At 41.4% G+C, this 23,086-nt stretch overlaps 1 protein-coding gene across 8 annotated transcripts in view; it reads left to right on the top strand.

The window, feature by feature from the left end:
* The window catches only part of LOC115658427 (radial spoke head 10 homolog B2-like), a 61,968-nt gene that overhangs the window by 4,907 nt on the left and 33,975 nt on the right, over nucleotides 1-23,086 (top strand). For 7 of the 8 annotated variants that reach the window (XR_004002275.1, XR_004002276.1, XM_030577315.1 and 4 more), the window contains 12 exons: nucleotides 3,446-3,531; nucleotides 4,671-4,791; nucleotides 6,673-6,849; nucleotides 7,610-7,751; nucleotides 11,314-11,435; nucleotides 12,292-12,481; nucleotides 13,353-13,464; nucleotides 14,840-14,919; nucleotides 15,025-15,173; nucleotides 16,173-16,280; nucleotides 20,221-20,394; nucleotides 21,725-21,856. Coding sequence is in view for 6 of the 8 variants with exons in the window: in XM_030577315.1 (XP_030433175.1) it covers nucleotides 3,446-3,531; nucleotides 4,671-4,791; nucleotides 6,673-6,849; nucleotides 7,610-7,751; nucleotides 11,314-11,435; nucleotides 12,292-12,481; nucleotides 13,353-13,464; nucleotides 14,840-14,919; nucleotides 15,025-15,173; nucleotides 16,173-16,280; nucleotides 20,221-20,394; nucleotides 21,725-21,856 (1,593 nt within the window). In the remaining 2 variants the exon portion in view is untranslated. The remainder of the gene's footprint in view (nucleotides 1-3,445; nucleotides 3,532-4,670; nucleotides 4,792-6,672; nucleotides 6,850-7,609; nucleotides 7,752-11,313; nucleotides 11,436-12,291; nucleotides 12,482-13,352; nucleotides 13,465-14,839; nucleotides 14,920-15,024; nucleotides 15,174-16,172; nucleotides 16,281-20,220; nucleotides 20,395-21,724; nucleotides 21,857-23,086) is intronic. The other variant, XM_030577316.1, reaches the window with a different exon arrangement.

The following is a 23,086-nucleotide window of genomic DNA, read 5'->3' on the forward strand; positions in this document are numbered from 1 at the left end:
TCTATCTGTCTATCTATCTATACACACTACACACACACAGAGACAGTATACGTTTTAGACTATTTAATGCTGGTACACAGTGATGATGATTGTGAAGCTTGGTTGAGGTGGAGGAGTCAGAGGGTGGGATATTTTCCAGGGAATTCCTTACTGCTAAATGATGAACTAGCAATTGGCTGAGCCCTCAAGGGTCAACTCTCTACAAGGCAGCAAGAATGGAGGAAGGGGAGAGAGCATCGCAGACAGAGAGACACACGGTGTGTGTGAGAGAGATGCACGCTTCCCCTTTAAGTGCACTACCTTGTTAATTAGATCCGCTTACTGAGAATGCAGCTGCTGCTGCCAGCAAACTCCCTCTGTCCTGAGCCCTGTCATGTGTCTCCCCTGCTCTACGGAAGATGGAGTAAGTGGGGTGCAGGGGGGAGGGGGACACCCTGACATTAGCCCCCCACAGCCCCTCAGCAAGCAGGAGTCTCAGGGAGCAGCTCCAAGGCAGAGGGCAGGAGCAGCACATGACAGGGGAAGGGAGGGAGGGACAGCTGCAATTGCTAGCCTGCTGGGCAGCTGCTGCACAGAGAGCTTAGGGGATAAGGGAGCTGACAGGGAGTCTGCTGGTCCACCCTGGTTCCAAGCCCCCACCAGCTCGCTGCAATGGACTGCTCTTCCTGCAAGCAGTGGAAAAAGCAGGTGGCTGCCAAACGATGTTAGAAGGGAGCATTGCACAACTTTAAACTAGCATGTTTTCTAGTTGATCAGCAACGTAAGAACGAAACAATGTTAACCAGGATGACTTTAAGTGAGGAGTTACACTATTGTAACACCCTCAGGAAGTACAGTATTAGTGGATGTTTGTAAAGCGTTCGAAATATGTCAAGCTCTGTAAGGACTACATTTTATTATATATTTATTCAGCCCTCCAGAATGTTGTCCTTGTTTCTGCTCAGTCATGAGCAGTGGGAATCTTTATCAGCTGTGTCTCAGAATCCTTTGTGACATTTGTTATGTTGCCTCATTTGAAGCACGGCTGTAACTGGTACAAAGGATTCTGGGATACATTTGAGATCTGTTGTTAAAAGTACTTATTGCAGACAACTGAGCAGACCAGAAACACCGTCTGGAGGAAGAAATGACATAGAGAGAACTGTCCAGAGGAAGAGAACAGAACAATTAGGGCAGCATCCCAGTTGTGTCCTATGCCTTCTGAAGGATGCCATTGCAGAACTGGCTCTAGAAGTTAAAGTGGAACTCTGGATGAGTCAGAGTACTGCTGCTTTATCTCAGTCTGCTTACTGTAGTTAATAGATTCTGAGGTCAGAAGGGACCACAATGATCGTTTAGTCTAACCTTTTGCATTACACGGGCCATACAACTTCATTGAAATAATCCCTGTTTGAACTAGAGCAGATATTTTAGAAAAACATGCAACTTTGACTTAAAAATTGCCAGTGATGTAGAATCCACCTCAACTCTAATAAATTGTTCCAGTGATTAATTACCCTCACTGTAAAAATTCATGCCTTATTTTCAGATTTAGTTAAGTCACAGCTATAACAGATTCAGGATTCAGGCCAGGACATGGAACTCAAACTGCTTTATTGGCACTGATGAATGATCTCCTCCTGTCAGTAGACAGAGGACAGATGTCCATTCTCATCCTCTTGGGCCTGTCTGCAACAGTCAACAGACCATGAGGTACTGCTGTCTCACCTGAGAGAGGTTGCAGGGGCCCAGGGTAATGTGCTGGTATGGTTTGAGTTTTCCCTGGAGGACTCAAACTTTGTAGTGATGGGGAAACTGCACTTCCACCCACTAGTCCACTCGGTTGTGGAGTCCCAGAAGAATCATTTCTCTCTCTACAGTCCTTTTCAGCATCTACATGCAATCACTAGGTGAAGTGGTCAGATGTCAGGAACTCAAGTGCCAGCAATATCTAGATGACACACAGCTCTACCTAGTCTTCACCACATACAGCTACACCACTACCACCAAGATGGCCTTCAACTCATGAAGAACAGCCAGCTGAAGCTGAACCCAAGCAAGACAAGTGATGCTGGTGGGTAGAGGAAAGCATTTGGAAGAGCCTGTAGCCATGGTGTAATCTCCTTTGATTGAAGATACACACCCACAAACAGTCAATTTGGTCTATAGTCTAGGAATACTTTTGGATTACTTGCTGATGCTGCACTTTCACATAGCTGCTATCTGCAAGTAATGCTATCTATCATCTCCAATGGCTAAGAGACTCCATCCCATACTGGCAGATGATGACCTGACCTCAGTTACTCACACCTTACTCACTTCTCTGTTGGACTACAGCAGTGTGACAAACCTGGGCATGAAGTTTTCAGCACCTAGGAAACTCCACAACATAGGTCACTGCAAGCACATCAGACCTGTCCTCCACTTTCTACATTGGCTTTTCACAGAATTTTGAATTAGATTCAAGGTCTTGGTCCTTATCTTCAAGGCGCTCCATGGCCTTAGCCCAGGATATTTAAAGAATGCCTAAAGCTCTGGGACACAGGCCACAGTGTCTCCTAGCACAGTGGAACTCTTTGCAGTAAGAGTAGATCTTGTCTATGTGAGAGACAGAACTTTCTTGGTAGCTGTGGAATGAACTCCCCCAGAAACTAAGGATCATCATTGCACTCCAAGTATACGCATTTCTTTGACCTTACCTTCTTTAACATAAATCATAGCAAGACATGTTAAAAAAAACAAAAACCTACCAAAATAAAACACTTCACTGAAAATGCTTCTCCAGGTGGGGTGAAGAGGAAAGAACAAACACACAACCAGTGTCATGCAGATCACCTGATGCATTACTGAAAGGTGCTCACATACTGTAGTGATAAGGGCAGTGTAAGCACCTATATAGAATAGAATAGATTGGTGAAAGCATTTCCAAAGGGTTTGAAGCCACTTAGCATTGTTTGGCTAAATATAATTTTTAACATTTTTGAACACCTAAATGCTTGGTCTCTCTTAGCATGTAGCTAATGTTGGTGAAAATAACAGGATATCATTTTTAAACATTTTGGACTTTTGGTTGCTTTTAACATAAATTGAGTCTTTTTTTCGTAGCGACTGCTGAGAGAATAGTTGAATACAAGTGATGATTGGTATATTTGGCATATACAGGGGTGATGACAACTTTTTATTTCAGGACAGCTAGAATTAATAATAAAATTATAGCTCTTGAATATCACTTTGGGTAGTTTTGTGCCATAACTAAATTTGTCGACTTTTAATAGAGAGGAATAACAAGCTGCTTATTTCAAACTCTGCTTTTTCTTTCTTAATCCAATCCTTAAGCTTTGGGGTGAGGTGAAGTCCACTCAAGTTCCTACTTGTCTGTTTCCATGGTATATAATTTTACCTGAAAACATTTATGTGAATATTTAAGTATTGATTAATTAAACCGCTCATACTCTTTTCGTTTCAGGGTACCATTTATTATAATCGGGAAGGTACTTCCTGGTATGAAGGTGACTGGGTAAACAACATCAAAGATGGCTGGGGGATAAGATGGTAGGTATAACATGTTTGTTCAGCACATCTTCAGAATTAATTTATTTTTATTTGGCTCACACAGTTTAATCCTTTGTTCCATGTACTGGGCCTGATTCTCTACTGCCTTGCAGTTTGTGTAGTCATTCAGAGATATACAAAGGGGTGAAAATGCTGCCAACTCAGAATGGTAGAATTTTATATTTACCTTGCCCTTCTTTGCACAGGAGTAAATGACTATGGAAGGTGCAAGAACAGTGGAGAACCAGGCCTAGTATATGGCTTTAATTTTTACTTGGGTAAGCCTTTTTCTTCTTCATTCCTACAAAGAAAACAACTAAAGATAAAACAATCAAAGACTGGCAGCAATAAATAGAAACATCTCTTTAAAAGAATTCTTCTTGATTGCATGGTAACACCCCTCATTCCCCCCTCACAAACAAATGAATTCTTTTGTGGGATTGTGCGTGAGAGGGTGTTTTGGTTGATTGTTTATGGCATGCTATCCTCAGACAAATTTTAGGATGACTGAGATTTTTACTATCTTCTGAGGTTTGACAGAATGTGAAGTCTTAATGCACTGACGTCGGACTTCATCAAACAAATGCTGATGTGGATAAATTGATAATTGGGGGAGTTGGTCAGGAGTGTTTACATTTTTTACATCTGTACTCTGTTAGCTGAGCCAGAGCACAGCCTTCTAAACCTGCTGGACACCTTCTCCAGTTACAGACAGCAGGTTAGCTTCCTCAAGAGATGCCAACAAAGGAGGATGTCAGTCCCTAGTTTTTTGTGTGTTGGAGTTTGACTTCAGAAGATACATGCTGAGCCTAGTTTTCAAAGTCTGCTAAGCCAGATGCCCTGAATGACCTTTGAATTATTGGAGTCCTAATATATTATAAATGATATTTATTATTAAATGTAGTCAACTGGGAATGTTTTCTTTTAGGTAGTATATATTGCAATCATAAACAAAGGAAAAATCAGAATGTAGTGGTGTCACCACTGTAAATCTATCCCAGTATTACTATTTTTTTCCGAGCAACAAGATGTAACTCTTGTTATAAATTGGTGGATTTAGGCACCTAACTGCCATTATACTTTGTTAGTGTATATGATAGCTGAGTAATTAACTTCCTTATTCATTTGGTTTCTTGTAGTTATAAATCTGGAAATATCTATGAAGGTCAATGGGAAAAAAATGTGCGTCATGGGGAAGGAAGGATGAGATGGCTGACGACTAACCAGGAGTATACTGGACAGTGGGTAAATGGCATACAGGTACTGCCCCACTTTAATTCAATACCTGACTCTTACACTGGTAAGATTAGATGCATCGATTCATACAGGAGTAAAGAAGCTTAGTATGAGTCTGCTAATGGTAGATACAGGAATGTTTTACTCTTAAATTTCTTTTCATGTTATCAGTTATAACTAGCAAAAGTCCAATATTAAACCATGCTGCTGACTTGTTTTTATGAAAAGGTAACTTAATTTTACACACCAACCAAAGGAAAATATAAATCCTCCCCATAATAAAAATTAAATCTTTTTGGCTGCAGGATATTTAGAAGGAGGCTTTAGAGTGAAAGCTTAGGAGTGTAAGGGGGGAGCCTTACCCAGTACAGCACTGGACCCTGCCACTACCTCAGTTCCCCCTTCTTGGGCTTCCCTAAAACTGGACCCAGCCATTCAGAAATCAGATAACACCCCTTATTGGGGTCTGGTTTATTAAAACAAGATCATAGTTAAAAGTATCAACTTAAAACACATTTTTCTCTGACTCTACATTTCCTTAGGCTGGATTCAATTTTTCTTTCCCCAAACCCAGTTTCTGCTGCCTAATGTTTCCTCAAACCTCTTCCTTGGGAGACTTCTGCTCCTACCTCTCCATCTTGCTGGTGTGGAGTTCACCCTTCTAAGTCCTTTCCCCTGACCCTGGGTCCCTTTCAGGGGTCTTCTTACTCCCTGCAGGTCTATCTCCCTTCCTGAATTAAGCTGAGTAAACTCCGGCTACGTCTTCACTACCCGCCATATCGGCGGGTAGCAATCGATTGCTCGGGGATCGATATATCGCATCTCATCTAGACACGATATATCGATCCCCGAACTCGCTTATGTCGATTCTGGAACTCCAACAACCCAAACGGAGTTGCGGAGTCGACATGAGGAGCTGCGGACATCAATCCCGCGCTGTGAGGACGGTGAGTAATTCAATCTTAGATACTTCGACTTCAGCTACGTTATTCACGTAGCTGAAGTTGCGTATCTGAGATCGATTTTCACCCGTAATGTAGACCAGCCCTCCCTTTTATTAGTCTTAAAGCCTGTTATGTTGGGGAGGCAACTGGCAAAGTGGGTCTGAGCCTAACTCTCTTACAGGGCCGGTCTACCCAGTGATGTTTCTCCTCACTCTCCAGTTAATTTATATAGAAACAGGTTTTATATTTCATGTAAACTTCAGTGAAAATAATAAAACTGTTTACATATACAGGTCATTTGCATAGTTGATTTTATTTATGCTAATATAGACCTCACTTTGTTAATTCTTATAGCTTAGTATATACTTTCAGTATTTTAAGACAGTTTAAAGTGAAAGTATCACCTGGTCTGAGTGGTGACCTGAAGATCTAGCTCCCCAGTGTTCCCTCCTGTGAAAGAACCCATGGAAGCGGGCTGGGGTTGGTGTAAAACTCCATTAGATTCCCCTCTCTGAGTCTTCCCCCATCATTTTGTTGGAGTGAGCATGGGGGTGAGCTGCTTCCTTTTCATCCCCACATAAAATGGGCAGGGAGTTTAGCCTCAAGAGCAGCACAGCTCTTGGCTGCTTGGCAGGACACACAGACCAAGGAATGACATCTCTAAACTGGGGCCCATTTTCTATAGGAGACCAGCCAATGAAGGCTGCCTGGAGGATATGTTGAATTAGTTCATCTCTGGAATGCTGCTGCCATGCCTCCTGGTGGACTTCATGTCCTGAGTTACATGGTAGGAGCTAAGGTAACCTGGGGCTAAATGAAGCCCATTTAGCTGAATTAGCAACGGTAACCCTAAAACAAAACAAAACAAAAAGTCTAGGTAGTTCCATTCCTTTGTATGAATTTAGATCTGCACCAATAGTAGCTCTTTAGAAAGTTCTTGTAATTGCTTATTTTTTTTCAGCATGGGTCTGGTACCCACTCCTGGTTTCTGAAGAGAATTCCTGGGTCTCAGTATCCTTTGAGGAATGAATATGTAGGGGATTTTGTAAATGGGGATCGTCATGGACGTGGAAGGTTCTTCTATGCCAGTGGAGCAATGTATGATGGAGAATGGGTTTTCAATAAAAAACATGGCATTGTGAGTATCGGCAAATGATTGGGAGGAAAAAAAGATAAAAATGCAATTAAGGCTCGGTCTGCTCTGTATAGCAAATGTCTAGGTATCTGTAAGGAAAACCATGTTTTCCTTAGTGTATTGGAATGCACACATTGATGTCCATGCCCAATGAAGTTGATAGGAGCCCTTCCACAGACCTCACTGGATAAGTTTCAAGTGGAGGAACATCTCTTGTATATGGTGAAATGTATTTTAGCAAAAAGCTTTTCAGTGTAATAGATGTGTCTGACATTATCAGCCTTTTGGCTGATAAATGACCGTTGCCTTCTGTTGGCCTTCTGGCTAAGGTCATTTTTAATGTCTGATGCACCTTCTCACGGGGTGGACTCTAGCTAATAGGTTGTTTCCATCTCCAGCTATGGTGATATGGGGAAAGACTGTTAAAGTATGTTGAAAAATTGTCAACAGTTTGAAGCATAGTGAAAAGATCCTTATTCCTCAGATGTTTCAGAGTAAAACATTTTAGCACTTATATAGCACAGCAGCAGATTTTCATTGGTTGATCTCAAAGTACTTTACACATGCAGATAAATATCATCCTTCACTTTGCACTGTCTATATATTGCAGTTTAAACCTGATTTAGATCAGAAGGAAATCCAAGTGCTTGCAAACATATTTCTTTTCTAATGATCTTTTACTAAATGTGCACATTTACATCAAAATGAAACAAAAGAGCCTCTCTCTCTCTCTCCCTTCCCCTTTCTCTTGCCCACCCCTCAGGGGAGATTTGTCTTCAAGAATGGGCGTATTTATGAAGGGGAGTTTATAAATGATCAAATTGCAGAGTACCCAGCTTTTCAAGTGGATGTAATGAATACGCAGGATCTGAGTGGCATTCGTACACAAAGTCCCTTTGGCACTGGTGAGCAGTTTGAAGCGATGGTGGGGAAAGTAGATAATTTCTAGTCAGATAGTTCACATTTTATAAAAATTACACATTTATTGTGTGAGACTGTTCTGTGTTCACTGAAGAGTCATACACATTTTCCCTATGAAGGTTCATTGATAGATAAATGAGGAATTTTAATTACTAATGCAAGGTTTCACCAGAAATTGCAGTTTTAAATCATAATGTGTTCATAAAAGAATTAAAATTTAACACCATAAATGGCAATTGATTTCCTGTTGGTTTAGTTTCTCTAAGTTCCTTTGTGCCAGCCCAGTCAGTGGTGACAGGAAATAGCAAAGCTCTTATGCTATCATTCCTCCTATAAAAGTGCTACTTGGCTGGCTGCTCAGTTTAGAAATAGAAAAGTAAGGCTTGTCTATATGGTCATTTCAGCAGCACAGCTATGGCGCCGTAGCTATGCCACTGTAGCTGTGTCATGTAAATGCTTCCTACAGGGCTGGTAGGGGGGTTTCTGTTGCTATAGTTGTTAATCTACCTCCTCAACTGTCAGTGAAAGCATTCTTCTGTTGATTTAGCCATCGTCTACACCAGAGCTTAGCATAGCTATGGCACTTAGGGTATGTCTACACTACGGGATTATTCCGATTTTACATAAACTGGTTTTTTAAAACAGATTGTATAAAGTCTAGTGCACGCAGCCACACTAAGCACATTAATTCGGCCATGTGCGTCCAGGTACCGAGGCTAGCGTCGATTTCCAGAGCGTTGCATTGTGGGTAGCTATCCCATAGTTCCTGCAGTCTCCCCCGCCCATTGGAATTCTGGGTTGAGATCACAATGCATGATGGAGCAAAAACAGTGTCGCAGGTGATTCTGGGTAAATGTCGTCACTCAGTACTTCCTCCATGAAAGCAATGGCAGACAATCATTTCGCGTTCTTTTTCTCTGGATTGCCCTGGCAGACACTATAGCATGGTAACCATGGAGCCCGTTTAGCCTTTTTTCACTGTCTCCGTATGTGTACTGGATGCTGCTGACAGAGGCAGTACTGCAGTGCTACACAGCAGCATTCATTTGTCTTTGCAAGGTAGCAGAGACAGTTACTAGCCCTATTGCACCGTCTGCTGCTTTGGAAATTGGCGATGACGGTTACCAGTCATATTGTACCATCTGCTGCTGTCATGGGTGCTCCTGGCGGGCCTCGCTGAGGTCGGCCGGGGGCGCATAGACAAAAATGTGAATGACTTCCCAGGTCATTCCCTCTTTTATGTTTTGTCTAAAAATAGAGTCAGTCCTGCCTAGAATATGGGGCAAGTTTACTAGAGAACCAGAGAGCACAGCCACTTTGGGTCAGAGCCCCAGATATCCCGCAGAAATGATGAATTGCAACAACCCCACCTGTTGCTTCCCTCCTCCCACACCCCTCCTTGGCTACCGAGGCAGTTAACCCCCCATTTGTGTGATGAAGTAATAAAGAATGCAGGAATAAGAAACACTGACTTTTTAGTGAGATAAAATGAGGGGGAGGCAGCCTCCAGCTGCTATGATATTCCAGGCAGGACATCTCCATTACTCATTAAAGGGAGGGTGGGGGAGAGGAGCACAGCCTCCTGCTGCTATGATAGTCCAGAATCTCCACTAGACATGAAAGGGAGTGGGGGAGAGAGGAGCTCAGCCTCCAGCTGCTATGATGAGGACGATTACCAGCCCTATTGCATCGTCTGCCAGGACTGAATCTCTAGGACACAAAGCTTAAAGAAGGGAATGACCAGGAGTCATTCCCATTTTTGCCCAGGCGCCCCCGGCCGACCTCACTGAGACCAGCCAGGAGCACTCACAGGATGATGACGAGGACGGCAATCAGTCATTTTGTACCGTACCGTCTGCCACCGAGGAGGGGAGGGGAGAGGATGCTGCTGTTTAGCGCTGCAGCACCGCGTCTACCAGCAGCATCCAGTAAGCATACGGTGACATTGAAAAGAGGCGAGAAACGATTTTTTTTCCCTTTTCTTTGAAGAGGGGAGGGGAGGTAAATTGACGACATAGTCCCTGCACCACTGGCAATAATGTTTTTGATCCTTCAGGCATTGGGAGCTCAGCCAAGAACGCAAATGCTTTTTGGAGACTCAGTTGCCCCTCCCTCCCTCCATGAACGTCCATTTGATTCTTTGGCTTTCCTTTACGGTTGTCACACAGCACTGTCTTGAATCCCTGTTGTGGCCTCTGTCTATCATGGCCTGGAGATTTTTTCAAATGCTTTGGCATTTCGTCTTCTGGAATGGAGCTCTGATAGAACAGATTTGTCTCCCCATACAACGATCAGATCCAGTATCTCTTGTACGGTCCATGCTGGAGCTCTTTTTGGATTTGGAACTGCATGGCCACCCATGCTGATCAGCGCTCCATGTTGGGCAAGCAGGAAATGAAATTCAAAAGTTCGTGGGGCTTTTCCTGTCTACCTGGCCAGTGCATCCGAGTTCAGATTGCTTTCCAGAGCGGTCACAATGGTACACTGTGGGATACCGCCTGGAGGCCAATACCGTCGATTTGCGGTCACACTAACCCTAATCTGACTTGGCAATACCAATTTCAGCGCTACTCCCCTCATCGGGGAGGAGTACAGAAATCGGTTTAAAGAGCCCTTTATATTGATATAAAGGGCTTCATTGTGTGGACTAGTGCAGGGTTAATTCAGTTTAACGCTGCTAAATTCGGTTTAAACGCGTAGTGTAGACCAGGCCTTAGAGATGTGAATTTTTCATGTACACCAGAATTTTAAGTGTAGACCAGGCCTAAGGCTCTCACTCTGTTCTGGACCTTGCAATGCCTAGACAGAGAATGATGTAACACACATGCATAAGATTAGGGGAGAAAAATCCTGAGGTGTGGCCAAACTGGATAGGGCAAAGGTCACTGGTATGTGTGTGCAATGGTGATTTAAAGCTCATCTTTGCACTGTCCTGATTTAGCAGCAGCTGTGTATGTGTGGGTCCCTCTCAGACAAATTTGTATTTTTTGATCTATGCCTATATTCTCTCAGTGGTATGGGAGTGTAAACAGTGTTTTGTTTGTCATAACATTTTGCAGTTCCCTTTTAGTCGTTTTCTAAAATATGATTTTCTAAACAAAGATTTTTTTAACAAGGTCAACTTCTTCCACCCACTTTACACCTAGGAAAATAGGTTGTTTAGTTACATATTCCTCTTTACTTCCATGCTTCTTTTTTGCTTCATACCATGGCATTTGGAAGACTCTTTAAAATGAGTGAGTTCTCATCCAAGCCACATCCTTAATGCATCTAGATGCACTTGGAAACACTGCCATATGGAAATTTAACAAGATATGATGTTAACATGTTTTGTTGCACTTATGGAAAGTGGATGTGGGTCTTTAATATGTATTCTATTAAGATAATGCTAAACAATTAAATTTTACCAACTGGGGGTACTATTCTTCTCTTCTGTAAATCAGTGGACGTTGGAACAAGATTATTGAGGATATTATTTTATCTTTGTACATATTTTATTTTTATTTTATTATCCAAAGATAAATTGTTACTTTTGTTACTTGATAGAAACCATAAGAATAATTGATGGCCCAGGAAATACCTCTGTGTTGGGATCAAACATTGAACTAGACATATCTTCATTGCTGAATTTGTTTCCGGAGAAAGACAGACAGGAAGAAATGAAACAGGTAAGAGCCTGCACACAGCTGATGACGTTTTTCAGTTTTGTTTCTGATATGTTTCACATTATTTACTTTATTTTATTTGTGTGTTCTATACAAGTCTTTGTATTAAGCTGATCTGAAAGTCTGAAGGCAATAAAAAACAGAAGCAAATGGACAGAGCAATACCAAAAGGGTGATGTTCTGTGTGTTGAGTGTGCCATAAAAAGCAATTTAAACAGGTCACATTAACTTTACTGAAAAGGCATTCAGTATCCCCCTCCAGGACATGGGAGAGGTTAGGTTGGGGCCTTTGGTACCATTATGGAATGTTACCACAAAGGAGCATAAAACTCCACACAGTCAGCCAAGTTATGTCAGATTGACAAATTTGAAGATAGAATTCTTGTCTAGGGACTGTCTTTTATTCTGTGTTTGTACAGTGGGACTCTGGTCCTTAATTGGGGCTTCTGTAATATATACAAATAACACACAGTCCTTTATCCACAAAATTGGTGCAGTTCAGGCAACAACAGGGCAGGTTTCCCCACCATTCCCTGACAAGGTCTCTTGTCCCTGACCTGTGGGGGTGAGAGGATAGTTCATGCTCCATGCCTACCTAGTTTGTAGTCTTTATGGTACAATTGCCAGAGAGGTTACCAGATAGAGAGGCAGCAGTTGTAGGTTTTGGGATGTGGATACTTTTTCCACTAGGAAATGGACTGAGAGGATCAAATTCCTTTCTCATAGGACAGCAAAGGACAATCTTATGTTAACAACTTCTGGCAGTACTGTCCCTGGCTGGCTTTAGTAAATACATCAGCTGAGGTTAGTACTTGTCATGAGATTAAAACTAAGGCATGCCTTTTACTGTTTTGTGTAGGTAGAATATGCGGTATTGAGACATATTACAGAACTGAGAAGAATCTACAGTTTTTACAGCAGCTTAGGCTGTGATCAGTCTCTTGACAACACCTTCCTGATGACTAAGCTCCAGTTCTGGAGATTTCTAAAGGATTGCAGGTTTCATCATTATAATGTAACCCTTGCTGATATGGACAGGATACTGAATGGTTTGTATGACTATAGATTGACTATCAGAAGCATATAATGGTTAGAGTTGGGGACGAGGAGTCTGAGAATTGGGTTCTATAGACAACACTGTGACTGACTTGTTCCGTGCCCATGAGCAATTTATCTGTTATCTGTGAAATGGGCATAAGAAGATTCACTCATGTGCTTTGGGATCCTCAGGCAAAAATAAGCAGCAAATAATAACACTCATCAAGAATGTTTTAAAGTGTTATTTTAAAAATCATACTTTTGTCTGAATTATATTCCTTATTATTGTTACAAGTAACACTTAAGATGACTTTAACTGAAAGAGATTAAAGAGGAAAGAGGTTTTTTTTTCCAGTTCGTTTACTTCGTGCGTTCAACACCAATTTGTGTATAGTATGTGTCACTGTTCTCCTGCATAGCCAATTAATCAGTCAGCTTCACCTGTTGCTGTGGTGAGTCTTTGTGACAAGTTGCAGAGGCACAACCTGATCCTTGCTACACAAGGGGTTAGCTCTAGCTTTGCTTTCCCTGCCCTATGCTTGTATGCCTAGGGGAAGAGCTCTAAGAAGGATTCCTGAAAAGGCAGAAGCCAATGGGGCTTTGCCTGACCAGGTCCTGAGTGATTTGCCCAAGACTATAGGGGCATTTTGAATTCTTCCCTATCCTCATGACTCAGGTAGGTGATGCCCTCTTGGCTTGCTGACTTGGAAGTAGTGCTACCTCTAGTCTGTTTCTTCTGTGAATATTGGATCAATGTGCGAGATCATAGGAAGATGAAAGAGGCCTATTGGCAGATGTAGTGATAAGCTTTTTGTTATTTGTAGGTCAGACTGCTTCAGTTAGTATTGATAATGGAGAATCTTTTCTATCTTTTTGTTTTAGAAGATAAAGTAACACCTGAGGAGGTGCATTCTCCATATGAAACTTTACTGCTAAGAACATTTTTGACTTACCTTATTCATCTAGCAGTCCATATCTATCACAAAGAGCACAAGTAAGTGCTTTTACTTACTTTTAGTGAGAGTTCCCCGAGTTTCAGTGTTTGACTATTATATAATTACAGTAACTCCTCACTTAACGTTGTTGTTATGTTCCTGAAAAATGCAACTTTAAATGAAACGATGTTAAACTAATCCAATTGTCCCATAACATTTAATGTAAATGCGTTGGGTTAGGTTCCAAGGAAATGTTTTGGGGGCAGACAAAAGGCATTATACTGTATGCTGTATAGTACTGTACTGTAGTTGGGAAGTGCCCCTGGCTTACCCCACACAGGCACAGCCCACTGCAGGCAAGCACACTAGGAAGCACCTTTGCAGAAGCAGCGGCAGCTTCCCCAGAGAACAGGCTCGGATTTTGCTGGGAATGCTCCAGGCCCACTTCTTCCCACCCCCACTCCACCTCCTCTTGGAGCACGCCACAGCCCTCCCGCCCCCCTCCAAAAAAAAATAAAATAAAGTCCTAAGTGCTGCCAAACAGCTATTGGAAGTTACTGTACTAGATGGTAGCCAGTCTCAGAATAAGCATGATCAATCTTATTCTTCCTCTGCCCCCTCTCCTTTTTCTGACCTTTCTTCTGCTCCTTCTTTCTCTCTCTCCTTCCTCTGCTAATGCCCTGTCCACAGCTTCCTGGGTGAGTGGTTGGATTCAGATCTCAGGAGAAAGTTCTCTCCTCCTCCTTCTGACTTTTTTTTTTTAAACTAATATTGAATTATTTAGGGAATGTACATGGCATGCATACATCAGTTTCAGTTGAATAGTGGAGTCTGTCCTTTTGATTTGGCTTCAATCTGTGGCACTGCCATGCAACCCTCCTCTCAAAAAATAAAATAAAATAAATTCCCAGCTTGCCTTAAAATTCTTACTCCCAAGGGTGGGGAGCATAGGCTTCATACAGATATAGTATAAGTTCCAGAATGTCATTGACATATGAGTGCCTTTGGCTGGTCAGTAATACTTTATAATGGGTAATTATATAAAATTTGACTTGTATTGCGTTATATCAAATATAGTAGATAATCTGTTCAGAGGAAGGGAGGAAAAAGAAAATAATGACTTTGAGTTGGACTTGTGCTCCTGAGATACTTATTGAAAATCCCATCCAATATGCCTATAAATTGTGTAAAATACATCCGTTGCTTTGGGCTTCAGGAAAATAAATAAATCTTCTGGAGCTTCACAATGTGACAACATTGCAAATAGTCCTTTGGGATAGAACATAGTTCACGGAAAAATTCGTCAAGTTAAAATCCACAGTATATCTTTTACAGGATAAATATCCAGTGTTGCACTTGTGAATCAAACAATGATCGATAATACCTGCTGTGCAAAAAAGGAAGATGTAATATAAACTTTTGTTTTAACCATAGAGATAAAGGTCCATATCTGTTTAAGTGTTTCTCAGAAATGATGATGAAGAACATTATTCCCAATGCCTGTCATATACAAGGTAAGTAATGCAACACTTTTCTGTGCTAAGCAGAATCAGTTGCTGTTAGTAGTTATTAAACAAGTTTTATTTGAACTTATATATTTTCCCACTTCACTTCTACAGGCATTTTATTTTGTGAACAACAACAAACTATCTGTGCAATTAATTACATTGATAAATGCTGGGAGATATACAGGGCTTATTGTAGACCAAGCACCATACCTCCTTATGAACCGACAATGAAAATGAGACACTTCCTCTGGATGTTGAAAGTAACAATCTTATATACTTTGATTTGTGTGTCTAGGTACTAATTTATTTGTCTAGTTCACAGTGACATTTTAAAACTCTTTTCACAAAGGGCCTGCTATTGAAAACACTTAAGAACTTGAGTAACTGTATTCACATAAGTTATCTTATTGGCCTCAAAGATATGGTTCACAAGAATAAAGTTGCTCACATGCTTAACTGTATGGAGGAATTCTAAATTCTTTGATTCCTCTATGCCTTAGACTTATTTTGAGTATTTAATGTTTTTATTCAGTTTAAATATTTTCACTAATGCTTTTTTAAAGGTAGATACTAATTGTTACTGATTAAAAATTAATGTCTGCAGAAGTCTAAGGCTGACAGTTTCAGAAATAAAATAACATTAAATAAACAATATTTTTAAATGCTGTATTTATGTAATTTGAAGTATGGCAAAGTATTGTGGATACAGAATTATTTCCCAGAGCCCCTGAAATTTAGGGCCTGATCCAAATCACATTGAAGTTCTCCCATTGATATCAGTAGGTTTTGGATCAGGCCCTTAATGATTAAAAATCAAGCCTGCTTACACCTCTGGAAATCAGCTGCCTGTTTGCAAGACTCCTCTGCATTCCTGTGGGAAACACTTACTGATTTACCTCTTCTTTTATGCAGAGTGGAATTAAAAAAAATAAAACTGGCAGACAGAGAAATGGGTAACTGTTGAGTGTATCTAAGTCAGCAGGGTCCAGGGGGGTAGTTAATTGATGAACTTTCCTGAACTTTGGGTTTAACATATGATATAAGTGAATACTAGCTCTGTTGAATTCAATGGCAAAACTCCTATTGACTTCAGTGAGGCCCTGATTTTATCCTATATAGCATGAATTATTTTGTGAGAGACCAATCCTACTTCCACTAAAATCAAGGGGAATTTTGACATTGACTTCAAAGGGAGCCAGATCAGGTCCATATGTATAAATTCTCAAGTACTAGTAACTTTTGATCTTTTTGACATACAGGATTTAAATATGCTAAGCAAACAATTAACTGCTACAAAAATTGTGGAAATACTGGTAAAGGACAATCCTTTTGTACGCGATGGAGATGACAGCAACTTACAGCATGAGGTATGTAAGGAAAAAGTACATAACAGTTCATGATGCAAATCGTCAGCAGGATAATTGCTACCGAATCAATTACAATTATTTTTAGAAGATGTCAGCAAGTAGAATTGTACCATCATACCTTCCAGAAAAGAAGAAAATTAGTGTTGTTTATATTCAAGAAATGGAGCTGACCATTAAGTGTCCCATCTTGATATTCCTTTGTTCATCATATATCATCTGGGTTATTTTATCCCACATACTTCTCATTGTTACATGGTTTGCTCATTATCATGCCTTTCCCACTGCTGGACAGTTAACTGCAAATGTGTTCTCCATGCCCTGTGCTGCACACTGGATGTCTGGGATATGTTCTGAGAGTGCAACAGTGCATAGTTGTGCAGGACTCTTTACACCACTTATTTTCCATGGGGGAATTGCACAGGAGTGCACAGATGGAATGGCTGCACTGGGAGATCTCTGCACTTCTTGCTACTTAGGAGTCTTTAGGCTGTATCATCAGCTGAGTGGTGAGATAGTCAATCGTGCAGATCTGCTGGCCCAGGAACCCTGAACATGGGGTGTGAGCAGCAATGCCTGCACTTCCAGCCTGCAAGGCAGGAGCAGTGGCTGTGGAGGAACTTTATTGCAGTCTCTCAGCCAGCCTGCAGGTTGAGACTTTCATCCCCCCAGTCCCTGTAGAAATCTTTTTGCACTCAAGCGTTATGCAGGGTGAGTGAATTTCACCCCTAAGGAATTAGTTTTCACCCAACTGCAGTCTACTGCAATCTACATTATTGAATTAGTTATAAATACCTGTTTGTGGTAGCTTGGAGGGACGTAGTTTGTTTTTGTTATTAAATGCCCTTTACTGTAGACACTAGGCACAATGCATACAACAAAACAGTGTCCATTCCAGACAACAATATAACCATTCCCTTGTCCACCAGATAGAGAAATATCCCTGAGCATTAACACCAAGTGTAGCAAAAACTTAGCCAGGAGGATGATGCAGTACTGTATTATCATTCAATTGTATGCAATGTGAAATACTTTATATTACCTGCTCATGTCATTATAGCATATAGTAATGTAATAGGACCTTGGTTCTGATCAGTTTTCCACAGAGAATAAGGGTCATGATCATTATTGATTATTAGGCCCTGATTCGGTAAGCTCTTTAAGCATTGTGCACATGAACAGTCCAATTTAAGGGTATGTCTACACTACAAAATTAGGTCGAATTTATAGAAGTCAAAATTTTAGAAATCAATTTTATACAGTCGATTGTGTGTGTCCCAATTTAAGACCATTAAATCAGCAGAGTGTGTCCATAGTACCGAGGCTAGCGTCGACTTTTGGAGCATTGCACTGTGGTTAGCTATCCCACAGTTCCCGCAGTCTCCACCGCCCATTGGAATTCTGGGTTGAGCTTCCAATGCCTGATAGGGCAAAAACATTGCAGGTGGTTCTGGGTAAATGTCGTCAGGCTCCCCTCCCCTCCCCCCCCGGTGAAAGCAACGGCAATAAATCGTTTCTCGCCTTTTTTCCTGGGTTACCCATGCAGACAACATACCACAGCAAGCGTGGAGCCCGCTCAGCTCACTGTCACCGTACGTCTCCTGGGTGCTGCTGGCAGACACGGTACTGCAGCGCTACACAGCAGCAGTTCATTGCCTTTTGGCAGCAGACAGAGTATTACGAATGGCAACCGTCATCGTCATCCCCTGGGTGCTCTTTTAGCTGACCTCGGTGAGGTCGGTCGGGGGCACCTGGACATAAATGGGAGACGACGATGGCCAACAGTTGTACTACACTATCTGCTGCCAGCCTAAGATGTATAAGAGAGATGGAGTGGATCAAAACAATAAAGAGACCAGATTTGTTTTGTATTCATTTGCTCCCCCTGCGTCCCTCCCTCTGTGAATAGTGCAGGGAGGGATAGATCAGTGGTTTAAGCATTGGCCTGCTAAACCCAGGGTTTTGAGTTCAATCCTTGAGGGGGCCATTCTGTGTGACGACCCTGTAAGCCATGTCGTCAGTCGCCCTTCCCTCCATCAGAGCAACAGCAGACAATCGCTTTGTGACTTTTTTTAGCACAGACACCATAGCATAGCAAGCATGGAGCCCGCTCAGATCACCGCCGCAATTATGAGCACTGTAAACACCAGGCACATTATCGGTAGAAGACTGCATTTTGCCTCTTACTGAGGTATCCTGGTTTGATGTTGTCATAAACAGATAGCTAAGGGTTAATGTCTCTTTCACCTGAAGCACCTGACCAGAGGACCAATCAGGAAACCGGATTTTTTCAACTCTGGGTGGAGGGAAGTTTGTGTCTAAGTCTTTGTCTGTCTGCCTGCTTTCTCTGAGCTTTGGAGAAGTAGTTCTGCTTTCTAATCTTCTGTTTCTAAGTGTAAGGACAAAGAGATCAGATAGTAAGTTATATGGTTTCTTTTCTTTGGTATTTGCATGAATATAAGTGCTGGAGTGCTTTGATTTGTATTCTTTTTGAATAAGGCTGTTTATTCAATATTCTTTTAAGCAATTGACCCTGTATTTCGTCACCTTAATACAGAGAGACCATTTGTATGTATTTTTCTTTCTTTTTATATAAAGCTTTCTTTTAAGACCTGTTGGAGTTTTTCTTTACTGGGAAATTTCAGGGAAATTGAGTCTGTACTCACCAGGGAATTGGTGGGAGGAAGAAATCAGGGGGGAGATCTGTGTGTGTTGGATTTACTAGCCTGATTTTGCATTCCCTCTGGGTGAAGAGGAAAGTACTTTTTGTTTCCAGGACTGGGAACGGAGAGGGGGAGTCACTCTGTTTGGATTCACAGAGCTTGTGTCTGTGTATCTCTCCAGGAGCACCTGGAGGGGGGAAGGGAAAAAGGATTATTTCCCTTTGTTGTGAGACTCAAGGGATTTGGGTCTTGGGGTCCCCAGGGAAGGTTTTTTCAGGGGGACCAGAGTGCCCCAAAACACTCTAATTTTTTGGGTGGTGGCAGCAAGTACCAGGTCCAAGCTGGTAACTAAGCTTGGAGGTTTTCATGCTAACCCCCATGTTTTGGACGCTAAGGTCCAAATCTGGGACTAAGGTTATGATAGATGTGAGAGATCTTTCACACAGGGCCAGGCAACAGAATTTGACTTGCAGGCAGCCATGGTAAGAAGCAGTCTTTTGGCTTCTTTAACCTTCGTAACCATTTGCGCCTCTGGCTTTTTGGTAGGCATGCCTCAGCTCCTTAAGTTTCATGCGGCACTGCTGCGGGTCCCTGTTATAGCCTCTGTCCTTCACGCCCTTTGAGATTTTTTTTCAAATGTTTGGGCATTTAGTCTTTTTGAATGGAGTTCTGATAGCATTGCTTCGTCTCCCCATACAGTGATCAGATCCCGTACCTCCCATTCGGTCCATGCTGGGGCTCTTTTGCGATTCTGGGACTCCATCATGGTCACCTCTGCTGATGAGATCTGCACTCACCTGCAGATCGCCACGCTGGCCAAACAGGAACTGAAATTCAAAAGTTCGCGGGCCTTTTCCTGTCTACCTGGCCAGTGCATCTGAGTTGAGAGTGCTGTCCAGAGCGGTCACAATGGAGCACTCTGGGATAGCTCCTGGAGGCCAGTACTGTCAAATTGCATCCACACTACCCCAAATTCAACCCGGCAAGGTCGATTTCAGTGCTAATCTTCTCGTTGGGAGGAATACAGAAATGGATTTTAACAGTCTTTTAAATTGAAAATAATGACTTCGTTGTGTGGACAGGTGCAGGGTTAAATCGATCTAATGCTGCTAAATTCGACCTAAACTCGTAGTGTTGTAGACCAGGGCTAAGTCAATGGGACTGCTTATGTGCTTAAAATTAAGCATTTGCTCAAATGCTTTGCTGGATCAGAGGCTTAGTCCTCAAATATGAGATTCTACAGAGATGAAGTAATTATTATTATTATTATTTTACTCTAGTTGGTTTTTCTTGAATTCTTTGAAGCTCTCCTTGATTGCGCCCTGTTATATGTTACCAATGACATGATTAAGCAGCAAGTAGATCTTGTAAATCAAGAAGGAAATGGTTATAGAGCTGAAGATTACACAGAAGGGGCACGGCATATTCTGCAGCACCCAGAATACTCATTTCAGGTACTAATGATGTTTCACTTCCTATGCTATGTTATAATTTAATATTTATATTACAGTACCCATCTAGAGATCTCATTAATGGACCAAGAAGTTCTGGGTTCCATGCAAACATGTATGAATTAGATCCCTCTATTCCATGCAAACATATAGTCCCTGCCCCAGGGAGGTTACAGTTCAAGAAAATAAGTGACATACTGGGAGGAAAGGGGATCCAAGCAAATGTATAAAATTTTTATATACACTTACACTTTTTGCCTGATAAATTCTGCCTATATAAAGTATGTGCAGCCCATCTGCCCCTTAATCCACTATTAATTGGCTGATTTCCTATAAGCATTTTGGCAGAGGAAAGTGGCTTTTCAGATCAGTTCAGAGAGGTCATAATTGGCAGCATGGAAAAAGGCACAGATATTTATGTGGGAAGCTGACAAATGGGTGGACATTTTTGAAGAGTGAAGTTCACATAAGAGACAAGTGCTTATCTTCCGTAAAGTGCAGCTCTGTTCTAAAAAGTGACCCTGTAAAAGTGGCAATGTAGATTCTATTTTCAATTAGTCTCACTGTTTCACAGACAGCTAGATAGTTTTTTTTTTTTTTTAAAAAAAAACAGTTAAAGATTCTACAGATCAAATGATGCTTTCAGTGACACCTGTGCAAAAATACTGACAGCAGTGGAGATGGCCTGGGGTAGCTGGTCATAATTTGTAGAGGGCATAATTTGCTCTGTAGAATCTTTTATTACTAGCAATGATACACAATACAGAAGGAACCCAGCTTGATTCTCAGAGCCTATGCTGAAGTTGCAATGCTGTCAGTTAGAAAAAAGACTTTACTTGCAAAGTGAGCAATTTCTACCTGGAAATTAGTGAGACACAATGAATATGGAATGCACAATAACATTTTTAGAGAGTGTTATGAAAAATTACTTCACCAGAATAGGGTTCCATCGTAGGTGCTGGAACTACGGGTGCTGGGGGGGCTGCCACACCCCCTGGCTTGAAGTGGATTCCATTATATACAGGGTTTACAGTTTGGTTCAATGGCTCTCAACACCCTCACTATACAAATTGTTCCAGCACCTCTGGGTTCCACTGTAGATAGTACCCAAACACAATAGCTACGTTAGGCGCACAGAATGCTTATTGCTTCCATTAGCCATTTTGATGTTTTGTTGGCATAGCTATTTCTAGCTTCAGAGGGTGTAAACCATTTGCTCATGTAATTGCATGCTTGAGTTTGATTTCTAACATGATAAAGTTACAATACCATTTTCAAAACTGTACCGGATTATGCTGAAAACACCATCTCTTTTGTGTTTATTTTATATTAGTCCATTCATAGCAGAAGTATGACCAGTGCTGAGGTAAGCCACGAACCCTCTGAGACAAATCACTACTACATTACTACAAGGTCTTCAAGCAAGCTAGCACAGTCACCTGATGATAGAATAAAAAAACCTGAGGTCGGTAAAACAGGTGCTCTGAAAAGGAAAGTGAAAGGACCATCATTTTTCCTTTATCACACAGGGGGCAGACAGGCATGACTTCTTTTTTTTTTTTTTTTTTTTTTTAAGTTGTAAGTCGTTTGAGATCTAAAATACATTTAAAGAAAATCTGGCCCCATTGAAGTCAAAGTGAGTTTGCCCTTTAATGGGGCCAGGATTTCATCTGCTGTTAATAGACTATCTGTGTGTGCCTGCATGCATGTGTAGATCTAAAATAGATATATTTTGTTTAACAAATGTAAATGCTTGCTTCTATTACTACCTCCAAAGACCTGTGTTTAAAATACTGTCTCCTCTAGGGCAGTTGATGACATAATTAATAACTAAAGCAGGAAGAAAGCATTGAAGAGTTAAATTATAGATAAACCTTCATGGGGCACAGAAGTTATAGCTGGGACTAGTGGGCACTGGGGAGCCAAGCTTTAGATTCAGTTGCACGCAGGGAGCTGGGAACTGGTCAAAGAGACTTGGAGGCATCAAGTAAGATCACTCCAATTTTAATCTGTTGGTATTTCTGATAGCACATACTACATTTTCAATGTTTAATTTCTGAAAATGGGACCTTCTTACTTACCACATCTGTTTTCTGTGTATATTTTGAGTCTCAGCTGCTTATTTAATGATTTAAAAATAAGCTTTTACTATTCTTTCCTCCTGTTAACACTACGGAGTTAATAAAGGTGCACAAGCAGGAGTATATTCATTCTCTCAAAGAAGGAATTCCAAAACTACGTTCCAAAATGGCAGGGTCAAATTCTGCCCCCAGAAAACCTCTGCAACTCTGTTGCTATTGCACAAAGCTGTGCCTCCAATGTAGTTGCGCTGCTGTAACTGTGGGCAGAATTTGGCTTGTAGAATTTTTATTACTGTTAATATAAAGATGTATGAATGAGTTTTAGTAATTATAGTACCCCCTCCATATTATGAGGTGGAAAAATTTCCATTTGACTCTCAGATCCTAGGATATGTTTGGCATTTAGTAAGCAGCTCTGGCATTTAGTGAGCAGACTAAACTTCATCGAGAGTCACAGAGAGACAATAAAGGTGGAACTCCTCATTGCTATTTTACAGTTGCTTGTCAGAGGGAAGGACAATAATGTAAGGCTGCAAGACAAAGAAGCTGCATGATATGAAATTTGGAAGGAGGAAGATCATATTTTCTCTCTCTTTTTCTTCACGTCCTCCATT

This window comes from Gopherus evgoodei, chromosome 10, assembly GCF_007399415.2.
Source record: "Gopherus evgoodei ecotype Sinaloan lineage chromosome 10, rGopEvg1_v1.p, whole genome shotgun sequence".
In the NCBI taxonomy this organism is placed as follows: Eukaryota; Metazoa; Chordata; order Testudines; family Testudinidae; genus Gopherus; species Gopherus evgoodei.